The sequence below is a fragment of the Centroberyx affinis genome, unplaced genomic scaffold, assembly GCF_046629955.1.
Source record: "Centroberyx affinis isolate AG114_WGS23_722 - 3 ecotype Tasmania unplaced genomic scaffold, CSIRO-AGI_Caff_v1 ptg005116l_1, whole genome shotgun sequence".
NCBI classification, from domain to species: Eukaryota; Metazoa; Chordata; class Actinopteri; order Beryciformes; family Berycidae; genus Centroberyx; species Centroberyx affinis.
In genome coordinates, this window is record NW_027282535.1 from 1 (window position 1) to 14,564 (window position 14,564).

At 41.7% G+C, this 14,564-nt stretch overlaps 1 protein-coding gene across 1 annotated transcript in view; it reads left to right on the forward strand.

Annotated features, from left to right (window-relative positions):
- Window positions 1-13,109: 13,109 nt before the first annotated feature.
- The window catches only part of nmbr (neuromedin B receptor), a 56,912-nt gene continuing 55,457 nt past the window's right edge, over window positions 13,110-14,564 (forward strand). The window contains 2 exon segments of the mRNA XM_071546078.1: window positions 13,110-13,277; window positions 13,280-13,539. Of these exon segments, the coding sequence (XP_071402179.1) occupies window positions 13,110-13,277; window positions 13,280-13,539 (428 nt within the window).

A 14,564-nucleotide genomic window follows, 5' to 3' on the forward strand; every position in this document is an offset into this window, starting at 1 on the left:
TTTACCTTAGCTTAGTTTAGCTTAGCTTAGTTGTACCTGTGATGTTATGGGTCTGAACTGGTTGTAGCAGTGTAACCTTGTTTAGTTTAGTTTAATTTAGTTTAGTTTACTTGTACCTGTAGTATATGGGTCTGAACTGGTTGTAGCAGTTTAACCTACGTAGTTTAGCTTAGCTTAGCTTAGTTTACGGTGACCAGATGTCCCGGTTTGTCCGGGATTGTCCCGGTTTCAAGATGGGTGTCCCGAGTCCCAACAAATATCTGTAAAACACTAAAATGTCACCACAATTAAAATAATAATAACAGTATTATACTTGTTTTCAGAGCTTACATAGACATTTATCATGTTCTGTCCCGCTCATTATTACCTAACCCAATCAAAAAACATAAACAATGCAACACATAAACTATGTTTTGGTGGATTTTTGGAGACAAAACATCATTTTTCGTTTGCTGAGGCTCTGTCCATGGTGTTGAAAGGTGCAGTCACTAGGTGTGCTAAGCGCTGAAATAATTGTCCCAAACCTGATGAAAACGCCTATGGTGCGTGCATAAGCGCATACATGTGCACGTGCATGAACGTGCGCTACACTTAAGGGTCCCGGTTTGGGGGTTTGAAAATGTGGTCACCCTAGCTTAGTTGTATCTGTGATGGTCCAAACTGGTTGTAGCAGGAAACTTAGTTTAGTTTAGTTTAGTTTAAGTGTAGTTGTACCTGAGGTGTTATGGGTCTGAACTGGTTGTAACAGGAAACTTGTTAGTTTAGTTTAGTTTAGTGTAGTTGTACCTGAGGTGTTATGGGTCTGAACTGGTTGTAACAGGAAACTTGTTAGTTTAGTTTAGTTTAGTTTAGTTTAGTGTAGTTGTACCTGAGGTGTTATGGGTCTGAACTGGTTGTAGCAGTACAGGTTGAGTTCTCGGCGGTCGGGGTCGCAGCTGAAGTGCAGAGCCTCATTCCCATAGACGGCGAATCCAAGAACGCCCAGGAAGAACATCCGCACCGAGCCGAAGAACAAGGTGTGGAACTGGCCTATCACCGTAGGAGGCCTGAGCTGGTATACACACACACACACACACACACACACACACATACAAACACAAGCGATCATGAACATACAGCACAAACAGAAATGCACATTCAGGCAACACACAAACATACACATACACATTAAAGCAAGCAAATGCATACACACAAGCAGGCACATGCACACAGGCAAGGACACAAAAATAAGTACACACATGCACGCACACACACACACACACACACACACAGGTGATCATATGTGCGCACAGACACACATGTACAAGCACAAAGTGTACATTATGTATAGGTCCACATATGTGTACAAACAAGCATTCACACATTCATGGCACAGACACACAAATGTATGGGACAAACAAATGTGCATGGACACACACACACGCACACACACACACAGTCACAGTCAGACAAAGAGAAAATACCTTTTGTCAGCCAGATAAATGCACCTGTGACAGCGGCTCTCTGGAAGCTACAACAAAACCCGTTCAGATGAAACATTTCCAATCTACTCTCTGTATCTACTCTCTAATACATACTGTGAATGATGTTTAACAGTGACAGGCCTAAATGACACGCTCAAACAGCAAAGAGCCGCTTGTCTCACAAATATAGCAATCAAATACATATGACAAAGGAGGTAAAAGGAGATGGATTAACGATTAAAAACAGATCAATGCCTTTTCACTTTGAGCCTCAGGAGGGATAATTGTTCAAAGTCTCCCCCGGTGTAACCATCAAATCCTGAACTGCAGTAAGCGTGAGCCGGGTAGGCCTATCTGCTCGGATGAAATTAACACTAAAACGCTCCTCAGTCGGCCTTTGTGATCTACTTACACATCCTTCATAGAAGTTTTTGATGTAGTTTAAAGACATGGTTTGCCTGTTGTTGTCCCCTGGTCAGTTGCAGGGCCGCTGCAGGCCTTCATGGCCGGTTTGCTGGCACCAGTCAAAGGCCACCAACAGTAAGGCGAAAAAGTCACTATCTCCAACTGACCTCTCTCTCTCTCTCTTTCTCCCTCTCTCTCTACGTCTCTCTCCCTCTCTCTCGCCTGAAAGCCCGTGTCAATGCATATTTTTTTGCCCTTTATCCCTCCATCAATTGACTCGCTCAGTAGAAAAAGGACAACAGAGATGGAGAGGCCAACAATGGCCTGTGAGAGCATGTGGTCCCTGCATTATAATCCCTATAGAACTATGTCAGCGAAAAAAACAAACTCCTGTTGCACACAATGCAGAGAGAGAGATGGCAAACATGCAGCAAAAATACAATGCAATAGCTGCACCTAGTTAGGTAAAGGACCAGGGAGATCAACTGCACCTGTTCACTTTTTCTTTCTGTTTTCATCTAAAATTTTACATTTTTTAGAGGAACATTTTTTGAAGAATGTCTGTTCTTAACTGAGCTGGATTTTTTTTTAATTATACGCCTACTTTAAATATGATAAATGACAATCAATTTTGGTAAAATTAAGATTTTGATACCAAAAGAAAGTTTTTTTTGTTTTTTTGTTTTGTGGAGTTATATTTGCGTGGGAACATATCATTATCATTACTAATTATCACAAAAATAAAAAGTCAAAAACAAGAGTGATGACAACACACCCTGCACTGCAAATACTTCTGGAAGAGCATTCACGGAGCTGCTGTTGTCCCAAATACAGTCCCTTGGCGAGCTACGAGCGACCAGCCACCAACACAGCAAGGAAACCCGATCAAAATCAAATTCAAAAAGTCAAAACTGGACAATTAAAATAAAATTGAAGTCCACACACCAACCGTAATCCTGGCGGCGTGTTGTTCATTCCCCCCTCTTTTTCCACTCAGGGCTCCTAAACTCATGCCAGTTGCGGGACCTGCGGGACAGAGATCAGAGTCAAGCCAGACAGAATTAACTAATGGAACTTCCGGTCACAACTTTCAAAATCAAGCTCCGAGCTGATGGAGATGAGATGAAGGATGAAGGTAGCGAAGGACAAGACAAGCAACGAGTACTCAAGATAATGCAGCAAGAAATTATAATAACCAAACACACTGATATAAACAAAATAAGATGACATTTAAATGATCCCGGTGGGGAAATTGGGTGCAGCAGAATGCAGCAGAATAGTAATAAAAAAACAAAGAAAGATAGAATAGAAATAGGAATAGTACAGCAAATGGATGGCATTAAACATAATGCAACTGAAATGTGCACCACTAGAATGCATTACATGTAAATATAAGGATGAAAATTAATTAATTCCAGCATGTATACAGAGTGTGCAAAATAACACATAAAAACAAAACAAAATCTTACGCTTTTATTTTGAAGGCTAAATCGCCTATCGTCCGGTGTAATCCGGACTAAGTCTGTCTCGTTTGACGCAGTTTGGACAGAGAAACCTGCTGGATGGCAACGGCTGTGCGCACCGGAACGGGAGAACCGACGCGGTGCGTAAAAAAAACCCCTGGCACAACTTATGTGTGTCAGAAACCAAACAGAGACAAAGACAATAACCAGAACATGACAGAGCTGATCTGAGGTCAGCGCTTCATACAGAGAGTTTTGGGAACAGAGGCACTAAATTACATAAATACATTCATCACCAACACTGCCAAACCTGCCTATAAAAATAGACTTTCTGGAGACAAAGTCAGTGACTGACAAGATGATATTATTTGATCAGTGTGATAAATATTAGTCTTAGGTCACCAAACTATCAGCTTCCAGGAAATGATTGGTCCTGAAAGCTCCTTGATGTGATTTTATCCTTTGTGGCTTCTGGAGGTTTTTTTTTTGTTTTGTTTCTTTGGTTAAAAAATACAAGATGATTTTTTTTCCCAGTTTTCCAGTTTTTTCCAGAGGGCATTGTTTGCCCCCTTGGTCTGGGTTTTAGGGGATTTTTTGTTCTTTTGGGAGGCAGTTTTATTGAACTATATAATACATTGCATATTGGTATATGAACACTGTGTAGCACTACGATTTGTTTAATTTTAAATCATGAAATAAAATTTTAAATCATAATAATTTAAGTAAAATGCAAAATAAAAAAGGGTGCTCCTAATTATCTCCTAATTATTTTTTTGTCTCTTTCAGCACAGAAAGACATATGATTAGCCTGTAAATATGAACTTTAAAATCGATCTGCAGAAGAAGTGCTCATTGCAAAGCGCAAAAAGAAACACCGGCTCTCCTCTTCTGGCTCTGCAATTTTTGACACGGTCTTAAAAACTTACATTTATAGGGATTTTTTATTTATTTACTAGAACATGTATTTTTTTAATCAAATGTCACACACACACACACCAGCCAATTTTCTAATCAAAAACACAATTTCAGGTCTTAGTGAGTGTTTATTCACCTTGGAAACATGCGCTCGTTGCTGTTAAAAGCTGTTTTTTGGCACGACTTCATCCCTGAACCTGACACCGTTATTCCTGTCGCCGTCTTTGAAGAGTGTCACTCCAAACGGAGATATCCACCGTTTGAAAGCGTCGACGCAGACCGTCACAAAATGACTCCTGACATGAAAGTAAAGGACATTCTGGGTTTCTATTAAAGTTGTGAGTCATCTTAAGAGTTTTGCTTATAAAATAGTTATGTATTTAAGGAATGAATCATCTGTGTTTCTTAAATATTGAATGATGAATTTTATGGAGCAGAAATGTTCAATATATAGAGTTTTGGAATGAACCCCTTCATTTGTATCCCGTTGTTGCTTCTTTGGGTATATGGAGCTTGTTGTCTTGGTAACACTTTACAATAAGGGTCACTAAGTTAATTTACTAATGGTGTTCATGTTAACTAAGGTATTAATTTATACATTATTTTATAGTTTATAAAGATGACAATTAAATAAGGTATAAATTAATATCTTAGTTAACATGAACACCATTAGTAAATGATTACCAGACACATTAGTTAACTGTTAATTAAGGGTTAGTTAATGCTTATTAAGCATTAACTAACCCTTAATTAATGTACCCTTATTGTAAAGTGTTGCCGTTTTCTTTAATATATTAAAAAAAAAAATACAGTTATCAGAGATGGAGTTGAGGGTAAAACTCACTTTACCCACCAGTTTATTTGTGGAATAAATTTGCGCAACTTTTTTTCTCTATAAATTCAGTGCATACAGCATTGTAAGTAGCATCAAACTGATTTTTGAGTTTTTAAGGGGGAAAAAACATAAATTAGTGCATTTTTGTTTGTATTGGTTGTTGTTTGTCTGGAAGTCATAGTTTACCCTTCCTTTTATTTACCACTGCATCACTGATAATGATAGAAAACGAGTTTAATAGGCTTTTGTTTTAAATAAAGCAGTGTGATAGTGTGTGGGACCTGTAGGACACCTGGACATGTCGTGATTTGGTGAATTAGGCCACACAAACCAAACCAACAGGGACAAGACCGGCATTTAGACCTTTTTTTAAAATAAAAACCTCCAGGTGTTTGTAGAAGATAAGCTCAGTATTTATTTGATCCCACTCTGCTGTGGATATTCTTGCTCCCTGGGGAGTTGTGGACATGCATAAAATCTCATTCGTCTCCTGCTTTCCTGCGGTGTTTTAACCCCAATCCCCCGTCAGAGGTTTGTACAAAACCTTGAAAATGTACCTCGCCCCTTATGAAAATCTATTTGGAAGCCATATCTAAAATAAAAAAAAATGACATCAGAGGAGCATTCAGGACCAATGTTCCCTCTGCGCTGATAGCTTGGTGAACCAATTTCATTCCCAGAAATTTTGTCTATTTATGTGAGCGGGTTTGAAAGTTTTAGTGGTGAATGATATAACATGCAGGGACTTTGCCTTAGTGAATTGACACTGGTTTAAAGGTGCGACATGCAGCATTTTAACATCAATAAATCAGTACCACATTAATACTGACATATTAGTATAATTACCGTAAACAAACCAGACCATCTTGAGAAGACTGGATCGCTTTACGGCACAAAACAGGAAGAGGTTCTGTTCTTCCAGAGCACACGGAGCTAAAGCTTTCAGAGTTTCTGGCAGCAGATGGTGGAAGGAGGGAAAGGAAGATGGAGAAATCACTTCCAACATGTTGATCCTCTTCAGTAAAGACAAAGAGGAAAGCTCTGACCGAAGAAGATCCTCTTTGTGACAGGAAGAAACAGGTTTTATGGGATGAGTGGTCTTGTGCTACGTTCTAGACATGCTGGAAAGTTGGAAATTCTAATGCAATTGAATCGTTTTCCAGTATTAAGTTATCAGACGTCTACACTTACTTAAAACACGCTTATAATCCTCAAAAATACACTCAAGTTCAATTTTTAGTATTGAATGAACTTAAATCTATCAAAACACCTGTGTGGTAGATAGTTAAACATATAGGCTACATGTGAAATGCAAAGATGCGTGTAACGTTCTATGCTAACTAGCGAGCTGACATAACATTAGCTGTTACGTGGGTAAGCAAATTTGATTTTGAGCAAAGAAATTGGTTTTTCAGAGTTGGACCGCTGGAAAGCAGGGAGATTGGACTTACAACTGGGACAACTGGGAATTTCCCTCTTCCGACTTTGGATGGAGCACAGCATAAATTTTAAAGGATAAGTTTGGTGTTTTTGGACCTATATATAATTTATCTCTTACCTTCCTGGGTAACACTTTACAATAAGGGTCACTAAGTTAACTAATGTGTCTGGTAATCATTTACTAATGGTGTTAACTAAGGTATTAATTTATACATTATTTAATAGTCATCTTTATAAACTATAAAATAAATTAATACCTTAGTTAAGATGAACACCATTAGTAAATTACACATTAGTTAACTGTTAGTTAAGGGTTAGTTAATGCTTATTAAGCATTAACTAACCCTTAACTTAGTGACCCTTATTGTAAAGTGTTACCCATTCCTGTAGTATTTGGACCCACAGACAATATTGTCTCCAGAGTCAGCTGTCAGTTGAAACAACTGCGCCGGTCATTGTTTACAGTCCGATTAGCAACTTGAGACGCGAGAGTCGAACGTTTCTCCACACAATACACAAACATCGATACTTTTTGTAGGTGTTTTAGGTCCAGACGACATTTCGGCTAATCTCTATAAACAGATATCTGCATATGACACGTCGTCTCTCAACTCCGACTCCATTCTCGCGTCTCATGTTGCTGATCGGACTGTAAACGATGACCCGCGCCCCCAGAGTCTAATCGTCGTCAGACCGATAGACGATGGGTTCAGAGATTGGTGATTTCCTGATTAGTCAAAGTTGCGTAACGAAGGAACTGAGTCTCGACTCTCCTGTGGAGCCACAAACAGCTTTTTTGGAGATAATTTGACAAACAGTTTAGACTCATTGTTCGCAGCAAGAGGCAGCGGAGCTTGCTGCTTCAACTGACAGCTGACTCCGGAGCCAATATTGTCTGTGGGTCCAATAACTACAGAGATGGAAGAGACTCATTATATATAGGAACAAAATCGCTGAACTTATCCTTTAAGAAACTCTAGCAGTATCAGTACCACTGGCATGAGACTGAGGCTGTCAATCGTCTCCACCTTGGTCTCATCTGTTTTATGGTAATTCTACCAAGGTGTCGCAATTAATTTTACAATGTTACATTGATGTTTAAAAATGCGACACGCAGCAGCTTTAAAGGGAGTGGAATTAAATGAAACTGCAGCTTCATTTCCAACACACATCTATGGGGAGGCCGACAAACTTTTGGGAAAAAGTTGGCTTATTAGGTTGATGTCACGTACAAATGGACCAGACCAAGAAGTCCAGTCTGAATCTCTCTCCACACACACACACACACACACACACACGGTCTTGACTTTGCTCTACCTTCTCCTACTTAGTATGCTAGATATATGTGCTAACAAGATGTGCTCTCCAGCAGCAGTCCCTCCATAACACACACACACACACACACACACACACACTCACACACACACACACACACACACACACACACACACACACACACACACACACACACACACACACACACACACAGTCTCTTTCTCTCTCACACATTTGTACAAACTCACTCTCACTCTCTCACACACACATACAGACACTTTCTCTCTCTCGCTCTCTCTCTGTTTCTCTCTCTCTCTTTTTCACACACACACACACACACACACACACACACACACACACACACACACACACACACAATCACTCTTTTGCTCTCTCTCTCACACACACTCAGTCTCTCTCACATACACTCACACACACACTCTGTCTTACACTCACGCTGTCACATACACACACACACTCTCTCTCTCTTCCTCCCTCTCTCTCTCACACAAACACACACACCACAGATATATTTATGACTTGATAAAAGAAAACTACAGCTGTACTGTAGATATATTGATGATAAATAATATAAGATCCATATCATATCAATATATGACATCAGTCATATAGTGATAAAAGAAGCTTTATTGGCAAATTATTCCCAACTAAGGAATAACAGTGTAAAATATAATACAGTTCATTCATTTTAGACAAGCCTTCAGACCTCTCTCTCTCTTTGTGTCTCACTTCTGTCTCTGTCTCTCCTTTTCTATCGCCCGCTGTATTTCTGTCAATCTCCTAGTTTCTCCCTCTCTCTTTCTCTCTCTCTCTCTCTCTCTCTCTCTCTCCCTCTTTCTTTTATTAGCTTATTACGCTTATAGTGACCCATCCATCTTGGTCAACTCTCTCTCTCTCTCTCTCTCTCTCCAATTGCCTTTCTCCTTATACATTCTCTCTCTTTTCCTCTGTCTCGTCCTCTCTCTCCCAATTTCTCTCTCTCTCTCCTGTCTTATATGTCTCTTCCTCTTCCTCTCTCTCTCTTGTCCTCCCACTCTCTTTTTCTCTTCTCTTTTTCCACCTTATCTCTCTCCTCCATCCCTACTTTTCCATTGTCTCCTCTCGATCGATGTCGATATCCTAGTCTCTCTCTCTGTCTCTCTCTCTCTCTCTCTCTCTCTCTCTCTCCATGTCCTATCCCCTTCTTCCCTATATTTTTCTCTCTCTCCCACCATACACCCTTAAATAGCAGGGCAAACTAGAACCATATAGGGTTCTTTGACTTGCCCTCATAACAGAACCCCTTTTGGCTCTAGGTGGAACCGTTTTTGAGTGGTTACATGTGGAACTTAGGGTTCAGCAAAGAACCCTCACATGTTCTTGAGGGTTCCTTCATCCCTCTGGGTTCATGACAGAACGCTCGTTTATTATGGGGTGATACCTAGAACCCATCTAGGTGCTCGGACAGAACCACCCTGTGTATTCTGAAGTCCCTATAGCTTCAGGAAGGTTTCGGCAAGATCCTTTTTATATTCTCAAAGTTCCTCTTGGAACCCTTCCAAGGGGGTTCCACCTAGATCCTTTTACTTTTTACAGGTTCCTCTTTGAGCCTTTATATGTGGTTCTGTCAAGATCCCTTTCATGTTGGATAATCTATGTAGCGACTAGAAGGGCACTCGGAGAGCGCAGACCTCCGCCAAGGTTCATGGTATTATTGCTTGTTCGTGAGTCGGATCCGGATCTGCTCCAAAATGTAATGGGTTCTTCCTTGGCCCATGCTACATCCTTCCACCAAGTTTCATGAAAATCAGGCCAGTAGTTTTTCCGTAATCCTGCTGACAGACAAACAGACAAACAAACAAACAAACGGCACCGAAAACATAACCTCCTTGGCGGAGGTAATTACCGATAATACAGTCAAGATCAAGACATTTGTTTTATTATGAACTCTGAGGAATGACAAAGAAGGGGCAGATTCTCTGAAGACGAGTGACTGGATCAGAGTGGATCTGTAGATCTGGGGCCAGTTGCATAAAGATAGACCCAGTCTTAGACTTAAATATGACTTTAAGTCAAACTTGCTATAGACACTTATATTTACCTGATCCTACTGCTTCTTGATTGTTGTAGATCTCTAATGGTTTGTTTCTGTCTCTAAAGACGCGCTCTCTTCTTCAGGTTCTTTCCAAAAACCAAAGATTCGCCATCCTTTAGTCGGCCTACAGTTAGGCCGACTCGTTGCCATAACAACAAAATTATGAACTCAATCATTAGCCAGGGGGAAGGTGGCTAACTTTCCTACCTCAAAATAAGTCAGTCGTAATATTTAAGTAACAGACAGTCTTAATTAGCCTAGTCCAACCTGAGAATCTAAGACCAGTCTAAGGCTTAGACTAGTCTTAAACTAGCTTTATGCAACTTTTCACTGGAGTGGATCTGTAGACCTTTTGGAAACTTCTGACTCTCCTCATTATGTTGTGAATTCACACAGGAGCAGCTAAAGCAGCAGGATAACAGTCCACACACCATCACTAGCTTCATATACTAAGGCCATATCAATATTTGTTTTTACCTTGACAGTTTTGGCATGCTATCAGCAGCAGGTGCTGTGTGACGTAGGCTGCCAGACGCTCATATGTTCACCTTGCTGCAGGATGTTACGGTGTTAAACGGTGATGTTGTGACACCGATGTCGGCTGGCGGCCCTCCAGCTGTGGGAGAGCTGGTAAGCTGGGAGAGGTGTGTGACACGCACATCCAGTATGAGCCGGTGCAGAGAGTCAAACACTTAGACAGGAGGGAGAGTCTGCACACTAAACTGTATTTTACCACTTTTAATAGACGACATTCTTCATCAGGTCAGATCTGACTGATGGAAACATCTATTTAAAGTTTTTTTAGTGTGCTCTTCCTCCTTTCTAAATACTTGGTAAACTTCCTCGTCCTGGTTTATTGCCTGTTGGGCCCGTTTTCGGATTCCAATGGCTTCCCTAACCCATCCTTGGTACCAAGTTGATTATTTTTCCCTCTTCCCAGTCCAAGACAATTAGATAGGCTGCTGTTAGCACGCCAAAACCGTCGGGGTAAAAGATGTAAATGTGGCTTTAGTAATTTAAAATATTGATATAGGCCAAATTAACCTTTTTCGACTGTCCACACAAGCTCAGCTCATCAGATTCTCCTCCTGGACCTTCATATTGTCTCCTGCAATGGCAAAGCAGGAGAGGAAAAGATGGTTAGTGGCTGCACACCAGGTGAAGCTGTCTGAGCTCCTGCTATGTATCAACAGTGTAAAGAAATAAAACGGGCTTAAAGGAATAGGAATAGGAATGTAACGTTAGCTCCGACAGAGGCACTTGTTGCTCCAACTTCAGCAGAGCTCTCTCTGTTGTTTGTGGCACTAGCTTCTGGGTAGCAATGTAAACACGGAGGTATGGAGAGATCGCGAGTTCTCGTAGATCTCGTCTAGCGGAGCATGTACGCGCCTTTGAGCTCGTGCACCCGCTTCAGACGGGGTGCGCGCTAACGTGAACGCGGCTTTGAGCTCAGCGGCTACAGTGAAGATTTCGGCTAAAAAAAAGGGTGTAAATGACGTCTTTTCAAGTCAACTTGGGATCTCGGGGCTTCCGGAGACTTGGATTACGCCAGACGAGCTGTATGGAGCCATTTTACGTTTTTCATTTTTGGTTGTTTTTTAAGACAAGTCCCCAGCAACTTCGGTTGTTTAGGAGAATGCTGCAACGCTGTTTTGCTGTGAAGCTCCAGGACTGTTTTGTGGACTAAGAAACTTCACCCGACTTTCCATCGGCATGGGGGTGAGTAGATAATGACTGAATTTTCGTTTTTGGGTGAACTCTTCCTTTAACATGAATAGTAATGTGCACATCATGCTGCAGAGTGACAGCAGGATAGACTCAAAAATCCTGCTGTAACTCATCTCTACCCTCCAAAAACACAAGAAACAAATAATAGTTTAAATAAATAACAAGTTCTGCTTTCAAGAACACACAACTCCTCTGCTCGACTCGAGTCTGAAGAGCGATGTGACTGTTAGACTGAGCTCACCTTGTTTCTTTGATTTCCTCCTGTTGGAGATCTAATCTGTGTTTCATTACTCTCAGTAACTGCCTTGTTGTTGGATTACTGAGTAATGCCTGCTGTTGACATTTACAGGTTGCTCTCAACACACAACAGAGGAGAAGACTGAATGTTTTTGCTGTTGGTCTCGTCTTCTTTCACCCTCCAAAGGATCCCTGAAGAACTGCTTGTTCCAGAAAGAAAGGGTTCCTGGGATTTAAAGGGTTCCTGATAGAACTGTTTGTGTAACAAAGAACCCTAGAGGAACCTTTTCAACAAAAAAGGGTTCTTCAGAGGTGAGTGGTTCTCAGTAGATCCTCGCCACCCTGATTTCTAAGAGTGTAGCTCTCTCTCTCTCTCTCCAATTGCCTTTCTCCTTATACATTCTCTCTATTTTCCTCTCTGTCTTGTCCTCTCTCCCAATTTCTCTCTTCTCTCTCTCTCTCTCTCTCTCTCTCTCGCTCTCTCCTGTCTTATATGTCTCTTCCTCTTCCTCTCTCTCTCTTGTCCTCCCACTCTCTCTTTTTCTCTTCTCTCTTTTTCCACTTTATCTCTCTCTCCTCCGTCCCCACTTTTCCATTGTCTCTCTCTCTCTCATTAGATTATTATGCTTACAGTACCCCACCCATCTTAATCCACCCTCTCTCTCGACCTCCACCTCCCACCCACCTCTTCTATCTATCTATCTATCTATCTATCTATCTATTTATCTATCTATCTATCTATCTATCTATCTATCTATCTATCTATCCATCCTCTCCCCCAATTTGTCTCTCTCGCCTTAACTCTCTCCCAACCCCCAACCCCCCTCTCTCTGCACGCACACACACACACACACACACACACACACACACACACACACACGCACACACACACACACACACACACACACACAGCCCGTATTGCCAGTGTCAAAGAAGTGCCGCCTTCCCTTTACGCGCGTCAGTCGCCTCTCACCCTGCAGACAGTCAGTCAGACAGTCAGTCAGACAGACAGACAGACAGACAGACAGACAGTCAGTTAGACAGTCAGCGCTCACCTCTCGGTTCTCAGTTTTCAGCAGGTTGTCTTGGAGTGCACAACCCCCGCTGCCGTTGCGCCTTTGCGCCTTTGCGCACGGAGCATCCCAGTGCGCGTCTCGGTAGCGCAAAATCCAGCATCCCGTTTATTCCCATTCATTATTGGAGCGGTCGGCGGCGGCTTTCCCCGTGCCGCGCAACAGGAGTTCAACCCGGACATGGACGACGAGCTCTTCATCAACTTGTCCCCGGTTCTGGCTGGAGACTCCGGGGCGTTTTACCCCAACTCAACCGACGACCCCAGCGGGTGGGCGACGTCGGACGGCGTGGAGACGGTCCACTTCGCGGTGCGCTGCGTCATGACCTCGGTGTACATCCTGATCATCACACCGTGGGTCTGCTGGGCAACATCACCCTGGTGAAGATCTTCATCACCAACAGCGCCATGCGGAGCGTCCCCAACATCTTCATCTCCAGCCTGGCGGCCGGCGACCTGCTGCTGCTGGTCACCTGCGTGCCGGTGGACGCCTTCCGCTACTTCTCCGAGGAGTGGGTGTTCGGCGAGGCGGCGTGCAAACTCATCCCCGTCATCCAGCTCACCTCGGTCGGCGTGTCCGTGTTCACCCTCACGGCGCTCAGCGCGGACAGGTAGGCTGCCGCGGATGTTGGGATGAGTCGGATGGATGGAGATGTGGAGACAGGCTATCCTCTAATCCTGGAAAACAAACATGCATTCTCTCCCTTTATTGTTTTTTTTTTTTCAGAATATTCATATAATACTCCTAAAGTAGTTCTTTCTGTAGAGACTTGGTACTCAAATCACTGCCATGTTCCACAGCTGTTATTTTATATTTTCTTTCCCTGCCACTTCTCACTTAGGCTAAATGATTTTTCTATGGTCAAAGGAATATCCCCTAATGAAAAATAACCATAATATCCTTATAATATCTCTATAATATTCCCATAGGGACTTGCAGAGTGGCTGGTGATCAATAGTGAGTTTATAGTGACATTATTGTACTTTATGACATTTTATCTCGGTGTTACTATAAGATTCCTATTGTATTCCTATAATTTTAAATCACTATCATGTTCCAATAGCTGATATTTAAAAAAAAAAAAAAATTCTTAACCCGTTACTTCTCTCTTACATGATTGTTCTATGGGTAAAACGATATTCCCTAATGAAAAATCCCTATAATATTGCTATAATATTCCCATAGAAATTCCCATAGAGTGTGTCTGTGGTTCTTTAAAGTATTGTTTTTATCTCCTACAGTATCACTGTAACATTCCTGGGACTTACAGTGAGTCTGCGGTAATTAAAAGTGACATTTACGCTATTTTAATCTCCAATGGTATCACTAACGTTCCCTGAGGGATTTAAAGCGCGTCTGCAGTACTTGTAGTGAATTTATAGCGACCATATATTACGTCATGGTATAATAGTCCTACAGTGTTGAAAGGTGTGGATGTAGGCTATGGGTGAATGGGTTGAATGGAAACGTAATCTCTCCCGTATCTTCCTCCTTTTATCCCCAAAAATCATCCATCCGCTGTCCTTTATTTATTTTTTATAATATTCCTATGCTATTCCTATAGAGCCGGCACTTACATGTTGTTGTTGGGTTTTTTTTACTGTTTTTTTTTTATTATTATTTCCTTTGATTCAT